Source organism: Pholcus phalangioides, unplaced genomic scaffold, assembly GCF_987345545.1.
Source record: "Pholcus phalangioides strain wild (caught in Gottingen) unplaced genomic scaffold, Ppha-v1.0 ptg000005l_1, whole genome shotgun sequence".
Lineage (NCBI taxonomy): Eukaryota > Metazoa > Arthropoda > Arachnida > Araneae > Pholcidae > Pholcus > Pholcus phalangioides.
The window spans coordinates 10404208-10426977 of NW_028301598.1; the positions used below are offsets into that span (position 1 = coordinate 10404208).

The 22770-nt window shown below is 39.4% G+C and overlaps 2 protein-coding genes across 2 annotated transcripts; one reads left to right on the top strand and one right to left on the bottom strand.

Moving 5' to 3' along the window:
* Positions 1–1202: 1202 nt before the first annotated feature.
* Positions 1203–1895, top strand: LOC149086283 (uncharacterized). The gene has a single exon (XM_089232055.1). The coding sequence runs from the start codon at positions 1203–1205 to the stop codon at positions 1893–1895; it is 693 nt and encodes a 230-aa protein (XP_089088181.1).
* A 10476-nt stretch (positions 1896–12371) lies between these two features.
* On the bottom strand, positions 12372–13094 carry LOC149086284 (uncharacterized). Its single transcript, XM_089232056.1, has one exon. The coding sequence runs from the start codon at positions 13092–13094 to the stop codon at positions 12372–12374; it is 723 nt and encodes a 240-aa protein (XP_089088182.1).
* Between the last annotated feature and the right edge of the window lie 9676 nt (positions 13095–22770).

Genomic DNA, 22770 nt, shown 5'->3' on the forward strand with positions numbered 1-22770 from the left:
AATACTTGGGGTTACTAAATTTCTATAGGAAATTCATTTCACATGCTGCTGAAGTACTAGCACCATTAACTGACCTATTGAAAGGGTCTAAAAAGAAAAATGATCAATCTCGCATTACATGGTCTAAAAATTTGTTAGATTCATTCGAAAAATCAAAAGAAGCTTTGCTAAACGCTACTTCGCTAGTGTTTCCAGAAAATGAAGATAAGTTAATACTTCATTGTGATGCTAGCGAAATTTCAATTGGAGCTACCTTAAGTGTAATGCAGAATTTAGAATATAAACCCCTGGGATTCTTTTCAAGACGTCTTACACCTACACAAATGAAATATTCAAGTTTTGACCGTGAACTATTAGCTATATACGAGTCTGTTAAATTTTTTAAACACATGCTAGAGGCTAGAAACTGTAAAATTGTTACAGATCATCGTCCATTAACATACGTTTTTCGTAAGGCAACGGACACTTACTCGAATAAGCAAACACGGTGGATTTCTTACATATCAGAATTCACTACTGATATCGAGTATCTAAAAGGTGAGCGAAATGAAGCTGCCGATGCACTATCGCGCATAAGTGAGGTTATTGTCCCCCAGCCTTTTAATTATGATGAACTCAGTAATGATCAAAAATCAAACGAACAACTGAAACAACTCATTTCAGACACTAATACTGGGTTGCAATTGAAATTAATTCAATTGCCCAATTCAAATTCTCAAATATATTGCGATCTTTCAACTGGAAAAGTAAGACCTTATGTCACTGCTAAATTTCGCAAACAAGTTTTCCTAAACTTACATTGCCTTTCTCATCCAGGTATTAAAAGTACTGTTGACCTTATACGTAACCGTTTCGTTTGGCAGTCTATGAATAAAGATGTTCGTGAGTGGGCACGCCAATGCATTGATTGCCAACGTTCTAAAATTCACAAACACACGAAATCAGAATTAGGAAAATTTTCACTGCCAACTGCACGATTCCAACATATTCATTGCGATCTTGTGGGACCCTTGCCGGAATCAAACGGGAAAACTTATTGTTTAACTTTAATTGACCGCGTAACACGTTGGCCGGAAGCATATGCGATTTCAGATATTACCGCTGAAACAGTCGCAAAGACAATCTACTCTGAGTGGATTGCCCGATTCGGCACACCAGACCGCATAACAACTGATCAAGGCAGACAGTTCGAGTCAAGACTAATGTCTCAGCTTGCTGCTCTTCTAGGTGTGGAAAAGTGGCGAACATCACCGTACAACCCAAAAGCAAATGGGCTGATCGAAAATTTTCACCGTCCATTAAAAGCTGCAATTATGGCTCACCACACCACCAAGTGGACAGAAGTCCTTCCAACCATTCTTCTCGGTTTTCGTTCAGCACTAAAAGAAGATATAGGTGCAACACCAGCTGAGCTTGTCTACGGTGCTTCCTTGCGTCTTCCTGGCGATTTTTACGATTCGAGTGACGAAATTCAAGATCCGTCCATGTTCATCGAAAACCTCAGGCAACACATGAGAGCATTAAAACCGAAACCAACAAGCTCTCATAACAAAAATAATGTGTTCGTACATAAAGCATTAAACACCTGTTCTCATGTATTTATCCGACATGACAGGTTGAGAACATCGCTTCAAGCACCCTACTCTGGACCGTTTCCGGTGATTAGCAGAAAAGAAAAGAACTTTAAAGTTCTGATAGATGGAAAACCAACAAATGTATGTATCGATCGAATAAAACCTGCATTCACAGTGAATGAGGATGCTACAACTACAATTTCGAATACAGTGTGTCCCAAAATTAATGTGCTTCCGAAACCACCAGACCGCTTCACGCTTTCCGGAAGACAGGTTCGCTATCCTGTCAGATTCAATAATGTTGTCAGACTGTGTCGTTAGTCACTGGAAGGGGGGTACTGAGGCGGACACTGTTTACCGCAAAAAACGAAGAACATCTTTGGTTTTGGTTTGACTTTGAGACTGGAACTAAAACTAAACTCTCCTCCCCCCAACTCCTGACGAAGATCTTTCATATATACTGTATCACTCGCTGACTCACACAGAGAAGCATGTTCACGTTCAGTTTGTCTGATTCTTAGTTGTCTATTATTTGTGTCTTGGTAATTTGTGCTAAAATGTTTAATAAATTTGTGTTATGTGTACGCCTCGGCTTCACATACACTAGGACAGGTGTTTAACGCTGAAGAGACGAAAAGATGCGGTGTTGAATGGCTTGACGGCGGAGCTGGTCTGAGGTCATTGAAATGGTCACGGAGATGTTGAATGAAATCGGAAGAAGATGGAGATGAGGCAGATGTATCCAGAAAATCTCCTGGCAGTCGGATGTTCGTGCCGTAAATCATTTCAGCTGGGGTTGAGTTGAACTCTTCCAGGAATGTGGACCTTAATCCCAGGAGGACTGTAGTCAACACTCGAGTCCACTGCTTGTTGCTGTGACATCTGATTGCAGCTTTCAGGGTTCGATGCCATCTTTCGATGAAGCCGTTGCATTTTGGATTGTAAGCGGTGGTGCGCCGTCTTTGGAATCCGATTATGTGAGACAGTTCTGTAAAGAGGTGGGACTCAAATTGGTAACCTTATTTATTTATTTACAATAACCCCAGAAGGCATGAAATGCACTTATACTGGAAGGAAAAAAAAAAAAGTCAGTACGGGAAGCACTTCGCATACGGAGTCAGGTCGAAATCCCCAATAGTGGAAGCGAATCTTGCGTAGGAGGTACATACAAGTTCTGATGGAAGACTGTTCCATATTCTTGCCACACGGCATCTATATCCGTGGAAAAAGCAATCCCTTCTAGCCGTTGGTACTCTTATTTGGAAGCGATGCCTACGTAGGTTAACTCGCCTGTCTATGATCTCAAAGAAAGGCTCTCTCGATGGTAGATAAACAATTTGGTGGACTAGTTTGTAGCACATCTTCAGATCTGCAGCGATTCTACGCCATTCCAGTGAGTGTAAACCCAGAAATTGAAGTCTCTGGCAATAAGATAGACCGCTCATGCCAGGTATTCGTTTAGTAAACGACCTCTGTGGCTTTTCGAGGAGCTGAATGTCCTTGATTTTGTAAGGGCTCCATACTTGCGAACAGAACTCCAGAGTCGGGCGAACGTACACACAGAAAGCATATGTCACGAGTGCACCTTACACACACACTCTCCCCCCTCGCCTTCTCATCGAGAAACCACACATCATACATACATACATACAGGGTTGCAACACGTGTGCTCTCCTTTCCCTCACCAGGTATTTCTAAGACGCACTTGAGCACCGAATAAGTACGTATTACATAACAAAATCACAACTCTACAGACAGACATTGTGCCTCTGGGCCATAGACCCTTACAGAAATCAGGCGATTGCCTTTGACCAATAGCAGAGGGTCTTCACCAACTTGGTTTGGGAACATACGAGGCTTTTGCCAGCGTAGCCGGTCAATTTGTCGCGCTCAACTCGTCGCGCCTCAATTTGTCGCGGTACAAGTTTGTCGCAGTATCAATTCGTCGCGGTACAAATTTGTCGCAGCTCCAATTCGTCGCAATACAAATTCGTCGCAATACAAATTTGTCGCAGTGTCAATTCGTTGCGGTACAAATTTGTCGCAGCTCCAATTCGTCGCGATACAAATTCGTCACAGCTCCAATTCGTAGCTGTACAAGTTTTCCGCCGTGTGAATTCGTCGTGACGTGAATTTATATATTACAGCGCAGAATCAATTCGTCGAACCGTCGATTCTTCACTGTACATGCTCCACGCGAGCTTGTATGTAGGCCGCTGTGGTGGTCGAGTGGTTATAGTGCCGGACTCGTGATGCGAGGATCCGGGTTCGAACCCCACAGTGGTGGTCGGCTGAAGTTGGTTTTCTGTGGTTCCCAACTTCAAGGCGCAAATGCGAGCCGATCTCCCCGTTAAAAAGTCTCGCCACAGAGAGCAACAGTCCTACAACGATAAATCGTTCAATCATAACACTTCACTCATAGTTAGAAAAACTGGGGGCAGATGACAGCACTACACATAACAAGCATTACACAGAAACAAACTTTACGTCAGGTTGCACTACACGTACACGCACATTCCCGCATGTACCTATTCGTTGGGGGTTCGTTGGGGGGTTTCGCGGGGGGGGGGTGCATGTGTGGTGTAGCAGTAGTAGGTAGGGCCTCCAAAAATGGCTCGGGGATCCAGGATGTTCTTAAAGTCAGCCACCTCGTTGGGCAATTTGCCTGTTGTGGCGTTGTATTTGTATTTGTATTTTTGTCTTACACGTGAAATAAAAACATGAACAAAAGTGTACACGCAGTTAACTGAAAATTAATTTTTGTCTATGCAGAAAGGTCATCGAAATTAAAATTACAATATCAATTACATTTAAAAATTTAACTGCATATAAAAGTTTAATTATATTTGAAAATTCGGTTAGAAAAATTTGAAATGTTAAATAATTGATTTTTGCTGTGATAAAATTTCAATATCATGTGGAAAAATTTCGGTTTGATATTCCCCAAATTACAGTGAGCCTATCTTTAACGGTAAATTTCTATCTGCCCCATGGGCTCAAGAGTTTCTCCCCCCCCCCCTTCAAGAGTCACCAACATTTACCATTACAGTATCTCCACAAGAACCTGAAATATTTAATTAATTAATAATTTAATTAAATTAATATTTAATTTTCACCGTATAAGCCGCACTTCCCTCTTTTGTTGGGATTTCTCACAGCGAAGGGAGTTGGGCGCAGATCAAGGATGGAAATGTACAATGCTTATGAATGACGATTCGATGAAGTTTTCATAATGCCCACTGGATGAGCACCGACAAAGGCAATGTAATCACCAATAAGAAAGATGTCTATGGGTCAGTCGCATAGATACAATATAACCATTAATCTTATCAAGGAAACAGTTATTTTCCGGATATTATGCTGAGGTGAGCTCGGAAAGAAAAGTCATCACGTCTCCGCCGGGACTCGAACCCAGGCCTCTTGCATACCGGGCAAGCATGCTACCATCTACACCACTGGAGACACATGAATCTGCCTTCCTAATTTCACGCACTGTGTCGTGAGGCGCTGAAGTAGAGGCATTAGTAGCCTCTCTTAACTTCAGGAATTTCATTAATCTTATGTTTATAATCAGTCGCATATCTTTGTGAAAATATTCAAACAAGCCAGCCAATGTTTTCATTAGCGTCTAAGCTTTTGGAACAAGGTTGGTGTGCTTGGTCTACATATTTCTGTTGGCATAAACATGGAATATTGCAAAACCGAATGGGGAAATGATATGTTGGTTTACGTGTGTGGTTACTTTTCCCCCATAAGTTTTTTTCCCCCATAATTCATGTTCCGAAATTATAAAAACTTTTAATGCAATTCAAAATGAATTAGACTATTATTAATTTTCTTTATTTGAGTTTTTTGTTGTATCTTAAAGAGAAATACAGGTTATACGGATGACAAAAAATAATGTAGTACTTTTTAAAATTAAATTGTTTGAATTCAATTTAAATTGCAATAAATTGAAATCTTCTATGTATCTTAAAAAAAAATTATGATAGTTCAAAATACCATCACGTATTGTTCTATAAATCATCATCGGGTTTTTACTGCGATATTCACGTATATAAGTGTAAATAAAATGATACTCTTAAAGCACTGAAAATAAATAAAGGTTTAGATATTGTGGAGTGTTTATACTGTATGTACGATACGAATTGTTTTTAAAATTAAAATTATCCTAATAAATGTAGGCTATAATCAGAGGCGGATTTATAGTTTTCCCACCTGTGGGCTATTCAAACCTTGCCTTCCTTCTTCCTTTCTAATTCATGTTCTTGATCACAAATTACTTAATTTTGGTCACGCCCTTTCACTTGAACTTGTCATCTTGGGATAAAGTCCGCATACCCCCTCCCCACCTAGGAAATATACCTCTGAATATAATAATCTTACATTGTCTGTTAATGTTAATTCACTTATATTGTAGGAAGAAATTTTTACTAATCGTTGACTGGAGCCGTAGACCAAGCACACCAGCCTTGTATCAAAAGCTTAGACGCTAATGAAAACTATGTGAAAATATTCAAACAAGCCAGCCAAAGATATGCGACTGATTATAAACATGAGATTAATGGTTATGTTGTATCTATGCGACTGACCCATAGTCATCTTTCTTATTGGTGATTACATTGCCTTTGTCGGTGCTCATCCGGTGGGCATAATGAAAACTTCATCGAATTGTCATTCATAAGCACTGTACGTTTCCATCTTTGATCTGTGCCCAACTCCCTTCGCTGTGAGAAATCCCAACAAAAGCGGGAAGTGCGGCTTATACGGTGAAAATTAAATATTAATTTAATTGAATTATTAATTAATTAAATATTTCAGGTTCTTATGGAGATACTGTAATGGGGCAGATAGAAATTTACCGTTAAAGATAGGCTCACTGTAATTTGGGGAATATCATACAAACCGAAATTTTTCCACATGATATTGAAATTTTATCACAGCAAAAATCAATTATTTAACATTTCAAATTTTTCTAACCGAATTTTCAAATACATATAATTAAACTTTTATATGCAGTTAAATTTTTAAATGTAATTGATATTGTAATTTTAATTTCGAGTGGCATGTACATGAAGAATAATGATCTAATTAAAAGTCTGATTTCATTCTTTTCACTCGAGAGTTGTTACTTTAGAGTTGAAAAAAAAAATCAAAAATCGATTGACATTTGCAGTGGTGTCAGAGACAGAGATGCTGTTGGTGCCCAGGGTACTTTATGGAATGGGTATGAGCATCCAGAGAAATGATTCAGAAATCAAAATTTCCTACTTCAAGATCAAGACAAGAACCCACAAGTTCCAAACACTTCCGGCATGCTTGGCCAGTCAAAGGTGCCGACATGAAGGAAACATTGAGGAGGTGGGGGGGGGGGCTGAAAATCGCCATTCCTTCCGTTTATAAGGGACTCAAATCCCGACAAAAAGTGGGAAATGCGGCCTATACGATGGAAATTAAAATTTAAAAATTTATTTGATCTCAATTTTTTATTTGGGTGAGCTCTTCAACATCCCTCACTGCGAGAAATGGAAATCCCGACAGAGATGCGACTTATATGGTAAAAATTAAATTTTAAAAATTTAATGATTTCGAAGAATACTTTCCTTTATTTGTTAAAAATTAAAACAGATGGGAGGGGGAACATTTCCAATAAATGAGAAAAACAATTAGTTCCATTTTTTACGCCTAAAGCACCTACCCTATTTATAAGATCACAACAAACATATGAATTTTAAAGCAATTCAAATTTGTCGCGATGAAATGAGCTTGCGACAAATTTGTACCGCGACGAAATGAGCCTGCGACAAATTTGTACTGCGACGAAATGAGCCTGCGACAAATTTGTACCGCGACGAAATGAGCCTGCGACGAGTTTGTAGCACGACGAATTGACGCTGCGACAAATTGACTGCGACGAATTGACCTAGACCCTTTTGCCAGAGAGAGTATTGCTGGAGATTGGACGACCAACATGTCGCGCTTGAAAAGTCGTTAATTTACTCTCTCTCTCCCCTCCTAACCCCGGGTCGAGATCCCTCAATGTAGGGGACGCAAGAAACCTTGCCCCGAGATGACGGTGAGTAATTCCAACTATATATATAATTATTGTGTGTTTAATTTGGTGGAGTGAGAGTGTCCATGTTGAATGTAAATTGTATCGAGTTTAGTGTAATTCACGGTGTCGAAGTATTTTCAATGAATGAATAAAATTAAATTGTAATTCTCTAATTGGAAAGGTTATCATTTCTGCAATGTCCTGTTTATAATTGTCAAGTAATATATAATACGGAAAATGGCGTATCGACATACCAACATAGAGTGGTGCCGTCGACCGGCGAATCTGTGGTGTATTTGGGTTGTGTGGCACTCTTAAATATTGTCAGGATTAACTTGGCATAAATAACCCAGGTTCGAATCTTGGTCACGGCACCACTCTATGCTGCGGAACTTTTAAGTCGCACCACTAATAACTATATGTTGTGATGTAACTTACGATATTTTAGATATTGCATGGGAAATACCTCATGTCTACGACGCGGCCGGAGATGTAAACGAACTAGTTTCGTAGCACGACATATTATATATTACTAGGAAATTATGAACAGGTATTTGCGAAAATAATAATAACCTTTCCAATTAGAGAATTACAATTTAATTTTATTCATTCATTGAAAATACTTCGACACCGTGAATTACACTAAACTCGATACAATTTACATTCAACATGGACACTCTCACTTCACCAAATTAAACACACAATAATTATATATATAGTTTGAATCACTCACCGTCATCTCGGGACAAGGTTTCTTGCGTCCCCTACATTGAGGGATCTCGACCCGGGGTTAGGAGGAGAGAGAGTAAATTAACGACTTTTCAAGCGCGACATGTTGGTCGTCCAACCTCCAGCAATACTCTCTCTGGCAAAAGCCTCGTGTGTTCCCAAACCAAGTTGGTGAAGACCCTCTGCTATTGGTCAAAGGCAATCGCCTGATTTCTGTAAGGGGTTTTCATTGGCCCAGAGGCACAATGTCTGTCTGTAAAGTTGTGATTGTGTTACGTAATACGTACTTATTCGGTGTTCAAGTGCGTCTTAGAAATACCTGGTGAGGGAAAGGAGAGCACACGTGTTGCAACCCTGTATATATGTATGATGTGTGGTTTCTCGATGAGAAGGAGAGAGTGTGTGTAAGGTGCACTCGTGACACATATGACAACGTATGCGCATCACACTTACGGTATGCTGTACGTAACACATATGAAATTCTATTAGCTTTGCAGACTATGCCATGATAATGATCAGTGAAATCCAGAATGCGGTTCATTGCAATACCTAAATCCACGCATGTATCCAATTGCTGTAACGTTTCATTACCTAGTTGGTAATATTCAGGATCGGTGCGTCTACCTAAATGCATTGATCCACTTTTTGATGATGAAATAGGTAGCTTATACTGACAACTCCACTGGAAAAGTTGTTGGCATGCAATTCTTAGGCCCTAGTGTTTTCCACTGGAGAGTATAACTTCACGTCATCAGCGAATTGCAATAGAGAGATGGGTGTCACAGCCTGAGTAATATCGTAAGTGTACAAAGTAAATAAGATAGGGCCTAACACCGATCCATGGACAACTCCGCTTGGCACCTGACATTCTCTAGACATCACGCTGGCTACGCGAACCTGATGAACTCTGTCTGACAGCAGTTCTTGAATTATCCTCACAACTTTATCAGGAACCCCCATGCAAGCTAGCTTCCTCATTAGTAGCAATCTGTCTACTTTATCAAATGCGTTTTGGAAATCGATGTAAATTACATCAATCTCTTGTCCAGAGTCTATAGCACTCTCCCATATATCATGACAAATCAACTGCTGCACTGGTAAGGAGCGGCCAGGAATGAAGCCAAACTGAACTGAGGGGATTAAGCCCATCTCGTCGGCAAATGGAAGTAACTGATTGACGATGCATCTCTCGAAAATTTGGCAGGATATATCGGTTAACGATATCGGGTGATAATTATTCGGATCTGCCCTGGAGCCTTTATTCTTATAAATTGGACTAATAACTGCAGATTTCCAAGAGCATGGAATAGACCCGTAGTCATAAAAGGATGAGAAGATGGTATTGAAGATCTATATTGACGCCAAGTATGCAATTTCCTATTGTTTAGCATTCGTAAAACCTTATCTTTTTTTCTAAATCTCATTTGACGGGGAACATGTTCACGAGACCGCAGAAATAGAGCTGGCAAAGCATCCGCAGCTGAGATAGTTCCAGCCAGTACTTGGTTCTGCAGATCTTTTACAATAGTTAATAATCGTGGAGAATCTGCATTGTGATAGTTTAGTGTTGATCGGCAATCTAATCCTGTTGTAATATGCAATGAGAAGTGTATCGGCAAGTGCGGTGGATTATCGCTGTTGCAGAAGGGTGGAAGTGCATATACGTCGTAGACCACCGAAGGATCGGTAGCAAACAGAAGATCTAAGAAGTTTTCCCCTTTCGTGGGAAAATCGACCAACTGAACAAGGCCTAGTTCTGCTGATATTGACATGAACTGTGACTCCAATTCAGATGAGAATCTCCCGTTTATCCAATCGATTCCCCGCATGTTGAAGTCCCCGACCAAAATCACCGGAAAGCACGCAGAGCAGTAATGCCTTAGTTCTCTCCAAAACTCACACCAATGATCTAAATTACATGCTTTATTTGGTGGAACGTACGCCGTAATAAGCCTGCACTTGCTATTTCCGCTTTTTATATCCACCGATATTATCTCAACATCTTGATTTCCATTATGCACGTTCACCAGCTTAGGTTTCAGGCTGCTTTGAATAATAATGCATACACCTCCTCCCGCAGTAGTTTCTCTGTCGTATCGGAAAATATCGTATCCCGGTAGACATATCAAGGGAGACGAATCTGACTGATGTAACCAAGTCTCTGCTATACACAGAATGTCGATCTCGTATGACTGAATGCAGCAACGAAAATCGTCAATTTTATTCACAATACTTCTGGGGTTCATGAATATACCTGTAACTCTTGATTCAGAATCGGATGCGTGTTCATTTGTTGAAGAAATTGACGGTGACTCTTGTCCGTACAGTCATTGTTGATTAGAGGTGTCCCTCTGACCGGGCAATGCTTCCGTTATAGTACAATCTCCAGCCGGATCCTCCAGAAGATATCTGGGAATACCAAAAAACTCTCTGATGTGTATACCAGATGGCCAGTGGAATGGATCACTCAATGAATCCCAATTACTATCGACAGTGATTAGTACAAAAGATGCATAGTTGTTTGAGTTCCTTGTATTCAGCTTAACGCAGTCGTACTCGAGTTGCGTGCCCTGCAGTATGCGACGTACGTCCGAGATAGATGTCTCTGGAGCAAATCTGTTCACCAGCAACCGACGTCACTGTGTCGGCTCCGGCTCGGATATCTGGAACTGGTATTGCTTCAGGCCATCTCGTGAACCTGTCAATCAAGGTTACGCAATACTGATGTCCTTCTGAAGAGGGTAAGGGACCGATGATATCCAAATGTATTTCGTCAAAGCGCTTGGAAACTGGTAGATAATGTCCCACAGGTGCTCTGATATGCTTGTGTATCTTGGACTTCTGGCATGTCAGACAGGATTTTGCCCATGTTTTGCAATCTTTTTTGATTGATGGCCAAACAAATTTTTCTGCAATAGTTGTGGCATTAGCTTGGATGCCAGGATGTGAAAGTCCATGAACAGAGTTAAAAACAGTTTTCCGGAAGGACTCGGGAACATACGGTCTGCTTTGTCCAGTGGAAACATCACAGTAGATTTGTAAGTTGGAACCAAAAACTGGAAATTTTTGAAGTTTGAGACTTGTGTTTGAAGAAAGTATCTTGATCAGTTCATCGTCATGTTCCTATGCTTTAGCCATTTCAGTGTAGTCCACAGTTTGAGGCATATGAATTTCGTCGAGTCTGGACAAGGTATCAGCTACCACATTGTCTTTACTGAGTGGAGAAAATGAGAGGACGATGATCAGTGTAAAGTGTGAATTTTCTGCCTTCAAGGAAGTATCGGAAATGCTTTATTGTTGAATACGCAGCGAGAAGTTCTCGGTCGTATGTGCTGTAACGAGTCTGAGTTGGAGTCAATCGTTGAGAGAAGAAGCTTAGCTGTTGCCAATCATTCTTGACTTTTTGCTGAACCACTCCTCCAACAGCCATATCGGATGCATCGACCATTACAGCAAGTTCCGCATCAGGAGACGGATGAGTGAGAATGGTGACATCAATGAGCTGTTGCTTGGTTGACTCAAATGCTGCAATAGCTTCTTCAGACCACTCGATGAGAGATTTGTCATTTTTCTTTCTGCCTTTGAGGTAGTCATTGAGAATAGCTTGAGTTTTCGCAGCACTGGGTAAAAATTGATTATTCCGAGATATTTTCGTAGATCTTTTACTGTCTCTGGTCCTCTTGGATGACATTAATTCGTTCGTATGTTGGACGGATACCTTCAACAGTGATGTGATGACCAAGATAGGTGATTTCAGGTTGAGCGAACGAGCATTTTTCGAGATTGACTACAAGACCAGCATCTTTGAGTCTCTCGAAAACTTGTCGTAAATGGATGTGATGCTCGTCTACATTTTTTGAAGCAATCAAGAGGTCATCAATGTATACGAAACAGAAGTCTACGCCTCTGAGCACACAATAGAGAAACGTTGGAAGGTCTGGGCCGCATTTCGTAGGCCGAATGTCATTCTGGTGAATTCGAATAAGTCGAATGGTGTTGTGATGGCAGTTTTTTCAATGTCCTCTGGTGCAACTGGTATGTGATGATATGCACGAACCAAGTCGATAGTGGAGAAAACCGTGCAAGTTTGATGAAAAGTCTTGCAGATTTGGAATCGGGTATCGATCCGGTTGAGCGATGGCGTTGAGACCTCTGTAATCACCACATGGTCTCCAACCACCAGTCTTCTTTGGCACCAGGTGTAAGGGACTGGCCCATGAGCTCTGGGAGGGTCTGCATATGCCTTGTTGCATCATATAGACGAATTCCTTTTCGGCAATTTGCAACTTGTCTGGAAGCAGAATTCTGATGCTGTCGTCCCTGATGTCATGAGAAACAGTCGTCAATGCACAAGAAGGACCAGTGACGACTCTGCCTGATGAGCTAAGTGAAGTGACAGGATCGACGAGGCGTCGCCGTTTGATGTCTACGAGTAAGCCGAATTCTTTGAGAAAGTCCGCGCCGAGTATTGGTTTAGACACGTCTACCACGATGAAAGTCCAGAGAAATCTTCGTCTTAAACCAAGATCGAGGTATAGACATTCGGTGCCGAAAGTTTGAACTTTGGTAGAGTTTGCAGCATACAAGGAAAAATTTTTGTCTGTAAAGGGTCGCCGATTTGCAGTTACTGGTATCTCGGAAACGTCCGCTCCTGTGTCGACCAAGAAATGTCTATTACAAGAGCGATCAAATAGAAAAAGACGACTGGAGACTTGGCTGGCATCACACGTCGTCATCAGTAATGCCCCGGGTCGTTTCCCTGATTAGATGAGCTGATATATGCACAGGGCTTTGTACATCTCCGGGCATCATCTCCGTAGCGCCTATGGTACCAGCAAATGTCCTTTCCGCAATGGGTCACATCTCTGCTACTGCTCCGTTGAAATCGCGATCGACTGGTCGAGCGTTGTCGACTTTTAGCTCGTTTTAGTTCTCGTAGCTCATTAGTTAATTTTGCGATCTGAGATGAAAGAGAGGGTGAGGCATATTTCATGTGAGGATGACTGAGATGCGTCATTTTCTGGTTTCGCGTAATCACAATTTTCGAGAATTTTATCGGCCATGTCGGCTAATTTTGACAACGATTCCGAGCACTCCGACAAAATTGCTTGCGCATGCTGTGGCAAAAGCTTCAGCCATAAAGATTTGAGAATGTCGTCGCTTATCTTGTCTGCCGCGAGGTTTCTCATCTCCCTAAGCAACTGTGATGGTCGACGATCGCCCAAATCTAAACCGGAGAGTAATTTCTTGATTTGGGTGCTCTCTGATTCGGACATTCTTGATGTGAGAGCCTCTTTCAGCGCAGCATATGGACGATCATTAGGAGGAGACATGACGATGTCACTGACCACGTTGAGGAGTCATTGGTCCATGGCGCCGACCACGATGTTGTATTTAGTTTCTTCACTGGTCACTCTTGCAGTTTTGAACTGAGCCTCCAAGTGCACGAACCACAACGCTGGCGTCTGACACCAGAAAGGGGATGGCTTGATTGCCACGCTGTCTGTTTGCAGGCCTTGCGTGGTGGATCCATCAGTAGAATCGGTTGCCATATCGAGCGGGTTCGGGAAAACAGGGGTCACCAATATATAGTTATGTGAGTTAGCTTTGAGACATAACTATATTATTCGAAGCAGTAGTTAAACAATAAAATAATTATTTATTTACAAATATAAACGAAGATAAAATAATATGGGATTCGGACGAGAGCAGGGGCATGCATAAAGATGCGACCAGAAAATTTTTGGCGTATACCCCATTTTGGGCCTGTTATGCGTCTCAATTTTTGCATGGTGTCTTGAACCTTATCAATTTGTTTCGCCACATGCGTCGTGAATTTGAACTGATGGTCAATATGCACTCCAAGATATTTCATGCATTTAAATACCATTGATTCTTATGCAAGGACGCTTTTTCTTGGGGTGTGCGCATAGTAATTTAGTTTTAGTCACCTCCATGCTGAGACGATGATCTTCTAGCCATTTCGACAGTTCGTCAAACGCGGCATCCGCAGTGCTGCCAATGTCGTTGGGAGTTCACAAGACCAGATCATCGGCGAAAGCTTGGACATAGACATCCGGTCCCCAATTCTTTTTCAGCAGTAAGTCAAGCACGATAGACCATAGTAGCGGACCGCTGCATGAGCCTTGAGGACAGCGCATGGCCTGATGCTTTTCCGCGTCTCCTCCATCAGTTGGCATCACAACCGTTCGATCTTTTAGTTTGTTCTCCACTATACAAAAGAGATTGTGAGGAATCGGTAATTTTCGTATAGTATTGATTATTATCTCGTGGTAGACCGAATCAAAAGCACCGCGAATGTCTATGGAAACTATGGCCGTTACTTGACCTCGTCGATGTCTAGTCGTGATCTCTTCCATCAGTGATGCTATTGCTTTTTCTGCCGAGCCACCTGTACGAAATCCGAACTGTCTTGGGTATCTTGGTATCTTCAGGAAAAGCAAGACCTTACCACATGATTATGGGCTGCGACTATGGTTTTCAAAAGGCGAATATTTGTTATCAATACCCGGAGCTCGTTTATTGTTCAGTCTTCTGACTATTTGATTGATCTCCGTATAAGTGAATGGTGGGTCCGTCATAATCATAGATGGCGTGTATGGAGTCAAATTTATAGTATCCGGGAGGTTTGGATCTCCTCCAATTGTGCTTGGGCCCTTCCAGTATTGTGGCACCAGTATGTGGAGCGTTGGACATCATTACCTGTGGTGGTAGACGCTTCGTTTTGAACATAGATTTGTATGCTAGTCCAAATGGGCGGCTTTCCTCTGTGCAGAAGGCAATCCAACTAGTCATTTTTGCCTTGTTTACGGCCTTAATATGCCCTGCTCTGACTCTATCATCACCCTTGGTCTTAATGAAACGACGCTCTAGTTTACGAAGTTGCCTGCATGAAGCTGCTAACTCATCAGTCCACCATTTCAAAGAAGCGGTTGTGCATAGCCCAACACCTGGATACATCGTTCTTTCAGCCGCTGCATTGAGGCATCAAAGCATGCATTAATCTGATCCTCGTCCAAAACCATGTGAAGTTGTTCTTGGAGGTCCATAAAGATCTGCTCTGTAGCAGACCTGATCTTTGCTAATCGTCTTGCGGTAGTTCTGTTAACTTGATGAGTTAATTAAAGATAGTTAATCTTAGCGAGATGAGTTAATTAATGGTAGTTAGGGAAAAATTGAAATAATTGATAGATATTATATAATAGTAGTAGTGATAGCATGGAAAAATGTAGCAGAAAAGTAAGAGGCTACAGAGAAGGTAAAAGAAAACTACGATAGTATAAGAATGTAGGTCAAGAGGCGAAATTTTGGATAATAGTGAATCGCATGCGATAGGAAAGTTTAATCCTTTAATCCAAGGAGACAGGATGTTGGATTGATGGGAAAAGCTATTCTTTGGAATGCAGTTGTATGTAGTCGGAGATAATGAGAAAATGTAACAAAACGGGACAGTAGTTGAGAACGATAGGTGGGTAAAATATTATTTGTGTCAAGCTGAAGACCGCGGGACTAGAAACCTTATGAAAAATAAGATAAGGCTAATCTTTGTCGCTGGTCAAATGCATTGATTTACGAAGGAATGTGCGTGTAGACGGTTTCTATGGACATGAAACGGATCTAAATTAAATGGTAGGGTCAAAGGTTATGGGAACGTGAGATTTTCCCAGAGAAGGAGAAGAGCCAATGAGATTATGTTTGATACTAAAAAGTGGCTCAGACGGGAAAAGAAAATTTCAAGATGAGCGAATGGAAAGAGTTGAAATTATGATTAAAAATATAAAAGGATTTTAAAGAGAAGTTAGAGGAGTAGGAGAGGAGAGAGTCACAAACGGGAGAAAAGTCTTTGAAAGAAGTTGAAAAGGGACCCGGAGTCCGAGAGATGAAGATACGGCTCACAGCCGTATTGGGGTAAGTCATCCTCGGTCCTTGTCATGTTTTTAGTATAATTAGTCCCACACATCTCTGTAAAAGTTAACAAAATATAATGAGCATGTACCAGTGTAATCTGTAATGAATAATAATAATGCAGAATACAGAATGAACCGAGCACGTCCAGGCTCTATCGCTATTGCAATTTAAGCACAGTGGTCATAAGACCACGGACGCACCGGGAAAACCTACTGGTGTTTCAGCCAAGCGAAGCCACCCCAAGCAAATCCAACCCCCCAGGGCGCCCCCCACCAACTCTCTCGTCACCCTGCCTCCCTCACATTCCCAACCCAACAATAGCTCGGCATCTCCGCCCGGCACCACCAGGACGTTTGCGCCCCCAACCCCAACTAAACATCCTCAGCCCCAACAGCCGCCACCCAAAAACCCACATCACTCCCAACGACCGAACCATCCCGCCCCTTCCGGAGCTTCATTGTAAGTCAAAACAATAAATAGTTACACACAAAACATATTTGCAGACATCTGGATGCTTCACAACACTGGCCTTTACGGCGCATCCGTTACGTTATAATGTCAGTTCTCAACAGCTCCTCAGAAATTCATTGCATTGCGTGTAGGGCCCTTATGGCGTGGCTACATAGTTATCCGTCTTTAATAATAATGCAAATAAATTTATTGTTAAAGTTAAAAGGGCTTACGTATTATTTTCGAGTCTCTCAGTAAATTCTAATTAGGTTCGAAAATGTTTAACGGCCAGGGTTATTTCAGGATTTTTGTGGGTTGCTCTTCAAAATTGAAGGAGACCTCAAGTTCTGAAGAAAACACACAACGCGATGTAAGAGTATTACAAGGATACCATGACGAAAGCGTACAATAAAGTGCACAGTTCTATATTTCGTGGGTTTTTAATACCTAGGCGTAATATCGAGTTGTAGATGGATATATTTGTGCGCACTATACGAATCTTCCGTACCTACTGACCAATCGGAACGCCTGTAAATATTTTCTGACGTATTAAAAGTAAGATCTGGACATCCTTTTGCGTCATAAAATTCGTAGATAAGTCTTGTCCGTCTAGAATTAAACAGAAACAAGTTTCTGCTGGTGAGAAATTCCTGCATCGCGCTCCCTCTTGGATCCGTCTCTCGATAGCCCCACCACGAAGAATATCTTTTGTGCGGACGCAAATTGTCAATGTCGATACCTGACTCGCAAAGATCATCCATCTCCTCTATGGCTTCGTCTACTTCTTCGTACGGGAAAATGTAGACACTAGCAATTATAAGTTCACGTCACTGCGGACTTATCTGAACAGCTACCAGGTGGCGGCCGATCTTGTACGTGACCGGTCTAATATGAATCGATGGGACTAATATAGCACTTTTGCATAGTTGCGCCGTCCACGACTGCCAAATTGTGGAATACCACGTAAAAGGCCTCTATTTTGCCATGGTTCTTGAAGTAGAACCACATCTGCTGACTGTGCTCTTACGAAAGCCTCCATATGTTCGATACAGATCTTAGCTTTGTCTGCGTTTAATTGGGGGAGACGAAGTCTGCACCTTACTTGGTTGTTTTTTGCCGAATGTGACGTCATAAGGTCGGTGTTAAGGGGTCTCACGGCTCTTTCAGTAAGAAAAAAGGAGAAAAATGTTCCCTGGGTTTTCTTAAATAGTAAATATCACCCAATCAATTAAAAAACTTTATATGTTGTTGAAAACATTTCATATATTCATAAACATTTTTTATTTGTTGCTCTTGTTTGTATACTTTTTTAATAAAAAAATTCAAATGAAACAAAAATTCCATATTTTTTAAACCGCAGTATACCACCATCCGTAAGATTGTCAATGAAAAAAATCAGATAAATTGAATTTTGTGGCACGAAATTAAACTAGGTGAATGCCCAAATCGAATAGACCTCTATTGTGGCAATTGTCAAAAAGGAACTATTTTAAAAAAAATGTTAAACACAAATTTTCAAAATTTACTATTTTTTTGAAAATGTATAAATTTATAAAAATTGAAAAAAACAGTCGAATATCTACAACTGAGGTCTATTCTACTAGTATATGTTATATAAACATTCTTGCAAAATTTCAGCAAATTTAGTCCAATAGTTTTTCTTTTATCTTACGGATAAACTCCAAAAACTACATTCTGAGTAAATCGCGTTCAAAGTTTTTTAAAGTGAAATTTGCATACTTTTTGTTTTGACTGAATTTAAAGTGCCCCTTTTGATATACCAAATCTTTTTGGTCAAGGATATGTTTATTTGCTTCACTTTCATGCATTCGTCTTGCTCTCCTGGCCTCTAATGTGGTCAAATCAGCACGTCTTTCATTAACTCGCACACGCTGCTGATCTGCTTTCGTAGCTGCTGTATGAAAAAAGCAACCAGGCTCCATTCCTAGTGCACTCAGAACCTTTGCCCTAGCAGTTGCTCCCTCATTAAAACTTATTACAGCTTCATTGATTGCTATTTTTTGCCCACATCCTGACACTTTAGGGCAAAATTTCCAAATTCAGTTGTTTAGCTACTCATTGTTGTTTTGAGTTTTAGCTCCTAAACATCTCTTTAGAAGTTCAGGTTCTGATTAATGTATAAAAGCCTTTTTGATGTGTTTTGCAATTGTTGGAGGAATAGGGTTCCTATGATGATACTGATGTACTTGACCTTTGGGTGACTGTTTATATTTTTGGTACTTATACCAGGAATCTGAACCTTGGGGACAAAAGAAGTGCATCGGTTCAGCATCAGTTGAACAAGTATGGCAGTAAATTGCCCAGACAGCTTTCCGCATATCTTCTAACGAGCCACTGTTATTTCTTATTGCATTTCCATAATAACATGATAAGTTTCTCATCGATAAGTTTGTCAGTTAGACGTCTTTTTCCGCTGAGCGGTATCCCATCTTCAAGTTTCATTCCTTTCATTTCGGTTTTTAATTTGCGAAGTCTAGTCCCCATGCGCCTTTGAACATGACCCACACATTCTATTTTAGCGATTGGCACATCTTTTCCATACGGGTTACATCGACTCACTTCAAGAAATGTCTTTGTATCACCATCACCAATGTATTGCACATATTTCACACCCCGTCTCTCAATGGATCGTTGGAGAATTCGTTTCATACCGTCAACTTCCATCTTCCCTGCTGATCCCAAATGATTCTGAATACATCATGAGAAGTTGAAGCAGGAAATTCACTTTTTTTTTTTTTTCAAATTTCCTTTACTTAAGATTTTTACACACAGTTACAAAACATTTAGGGGCTAAGCAAGCTTGTGAGCCCACAAAACAATATTCGATACATATCTGTCGGCATAAATAATAACGAGAAAAAAAAAGAGAAAAAAACACACACATATATATATATATAACACCAAGAAATAAGTGGCAACAGTAATGGAATTGGTAAACAAAAAAATTTGGCATTTAGCAGCGTATGCAAGATAAAAGAAGGTTACATTACAATATCAAACAGATAATTTAAATCTTCTTGAGTTAACAACCAAGATTTTAAATTGACAAAAAAAGATGCACATGAAGATTGTTCTTTTATTAACTGAGGAAGTAAATTAAATATTTTGGGAGCTAAATAAAGGAAAAATTTTTGGAAACGAGTTTTATTTGGCCTTGGTACCTGTATAGTATGACGTCTAAATTGCATTCCAGACTTATGTAATTTCAGATTGAGATGGCCACTTCTTTTATAAAACATTTTAAACTTTTATAAACGTACAAGTGTTGTTGCAGAGGGAGTAGCTTTAATTGATTGAAAAGTGGAAATGTATGCGTGAGTCTGTTTTTACTCAGAATGATACGGATGAAGGACTTCTGTGTGACAAAAAGTGAAGAAAGATTGGTGAAGTTTGTCCCACCCCAACATGTAATGCCGTAACTCAATCTAGATTCTACCAACGCAAAATAAAGAAGTTTTAAAATAGATTGGGAACATTTATTCCTGACAAAATAAAATTTCCTAATGTTCCGATTTAATTCTACACTCAAATAATTAATATGTGTTTTCCAGGATAGTTTTGAATCTAAAAAAATCCCTAAATACTTAAAGGTGTCTACTCCATTTACAACTGTGCACATACAATCCGAGATACAGCCATCTGTCATACTATGTTATTTTAGGACACCAAAATCATCGAAATTACCAGAACCAAATAACATATATTTAGTTTTATCTATATTTAATTTCAAATTATTATTTCTAAACCAGATATTTATTGAGTTAAGATCATTTTGCATGTTATTCCTCAAGTTGATTGAAGAGCTTTCAGAGTAACAAAGAGCTAAATCATCAGCAAAAGCAGTGATTTTTCCTTTCAAATTAAAGTTATACAGGTCATTTATATATATCAGGAATAAAATAGGTCCAAGTACTGATCATCCGGTACACCAGATGAAATTTGTCTTTTAAAACTCAAAACGAAATTTACTTTCACACTTTGAACTCTGTTAGTAAGATATGTTTTGAAAAATTTAAGTGGCAAACCCCGAATTCCTGCATATTCTAGTTTGGTTAGAAGAATACTATGATTCACCGTATCAAAAGCTTTGTTGATATCTAAAAATAATGACGCAACATTACAATTATTGTTATCTGCTATATACACATTTGAAAGAAAATTAACAAGAGCGTTCTCTGTACTTTTTGCCTTTCTGAATCTAAATTGGTTCTCACTAAAAAAATTAATGCTGTCAAGAAATTTTATTATTCTGGATTTAATTATTTTTTCTATGACCTTTGAGAAGACAGATAGTAAAGAAATCGGTCTGTAATTATTAACATTCTTTTTGTCCCCTTTCTTGTGTATTGGAGAAACGATTGCAAGTTTCGGGCACTCTGGAAATTCGCCAGTGATAAAACTTAAATTAAAAATAAACGATAAGACATGACTTACATATGGTGCAATGCACTTCAATGTTATGGAATTAATTTTGTCAAATCCTGACGATTTTTTGGAGTGCGAAGAATTTATTATACTCAATACTGCATGACTATCCGTAGGGTATATAAAAAAGGATTTAAATTTGAACAATTTAATGAATTACAATTATTAGGAAGATCATTGTTACAAAAATTAGGATAAAAAAAAGTCATTAAAACATTCAGCAATATCAATTGGATATTTGTTATTTCACCAGTTGTTTCAGTAAAAACCGTGTCAATGCTGCTATATTTATCCTCACCAATTAATTTGTTAATTAAATTCCATTGAGATTTTGAATAACCGTTTGCTTGAATAAATGCTGCAGTATAATAGCCATTCTTAATTTGTTTTATCTCATTGTTTAACATATTTCTAAATGTCTAGAAATTATATCACAGCTCAATATCAAACGGTTTCTTTTTAATTTCTTTCAATAATCTGTGTTTAATTTTAATTTTTTCATAAATTTTTTTCGTATTCCAGGGTTTTAGTCTTTTATTATACTTTACTCTAGTAGAAGCATCAACACAATTCTTAATTAAATCCAAGAAAGTATTCATTGCCGAGTTTGCAGATTCACAACTGTAAACAGTATCCCACGTAACCATTTTTACAAGATCAATCAATTGATTTTTATCAAGATAGGTAAAGCACCTTGTTTCCGAATTTGAGTCATTGCTGTCATGATCTGTTTCTAAATAAAATAAAGCCATTTTATGATCAGTTATGCACAAATCGAGAAGTACAGCTTTCTTTGAATTTAAATTTCTGGATCTGCAAAAAATGTGATCGATGCAAGTTGACGTTTCAGCGGTTTCTCTAGTTGGAGAATTAATTAACGATTCAAATCCAGATCTTGACATCAAATTCACATAAGAAAAAATATTTAAGTCTTCAGATCTTAAAATATCAATGTTTGAGTCACCGATCAAATTCATATCTTTATCTCGTTTATAATCAAGCAAATAATTAATTTCGTTTATGAATGTGTCAATAGAATACACGTGGTACCTGAAAATACTTAAAATAAATTTGTATTTCCCGTAAGTGCAATCAACCAACAGCTAATCAACACGTCATCTCATCTAAATGCAACTTATTAAAAATTATATTTTCAGAACAAAATAGTGCTATACCACCAGAGCGATTTATGTTTCCACATTTAAATATTATTCTGTACCCATGTATCTTGTAAAACGAAGTTTCGCATTCACAGATCCAGATTTCACTGAGTATTATTACTGAGGGGTTTATATCAAGCTGATCTAAATATGCTACAAAGATGTCAAAATTTGCACGTAAACTACGTATATTTAAATGGGCCATGGTAAGATTATTTTTTACAGTAACTTGACATTACTTCGGTGTCTATGGCTTTACCACTTTGTGCGCCAACCACAGTGCATACACCAATCCGAGAAGTATGGCCCCTAGTTTTCCAGGTACCGTCTCCACTTACACAAATCTCTGTGGATCCAGTGAGAGAAATTTTATTCTCAGCAGCTTCTTTCATAGAAATTATAGCCACATTTGAAGAAGCATCTCTAA

What these genes read in the sequence shown, in the direction of transcription:
- LOC149086283 (XM_089232055.1), top strand. Translation starts at nt 1,203, where the DNA reads ATGTCTCAGCTTGCTGCTCTTCTAGGTGTGGAAAAGTGGCGAACATCA.
- LOC149086284 (XM_089232056.1), bottom strand. Translation starts at nt 13,094, where the DNA reads ATGACGACGTGTGATGCCAGCCAAGTCTCCAGTCGTCTTTTTCTATTT.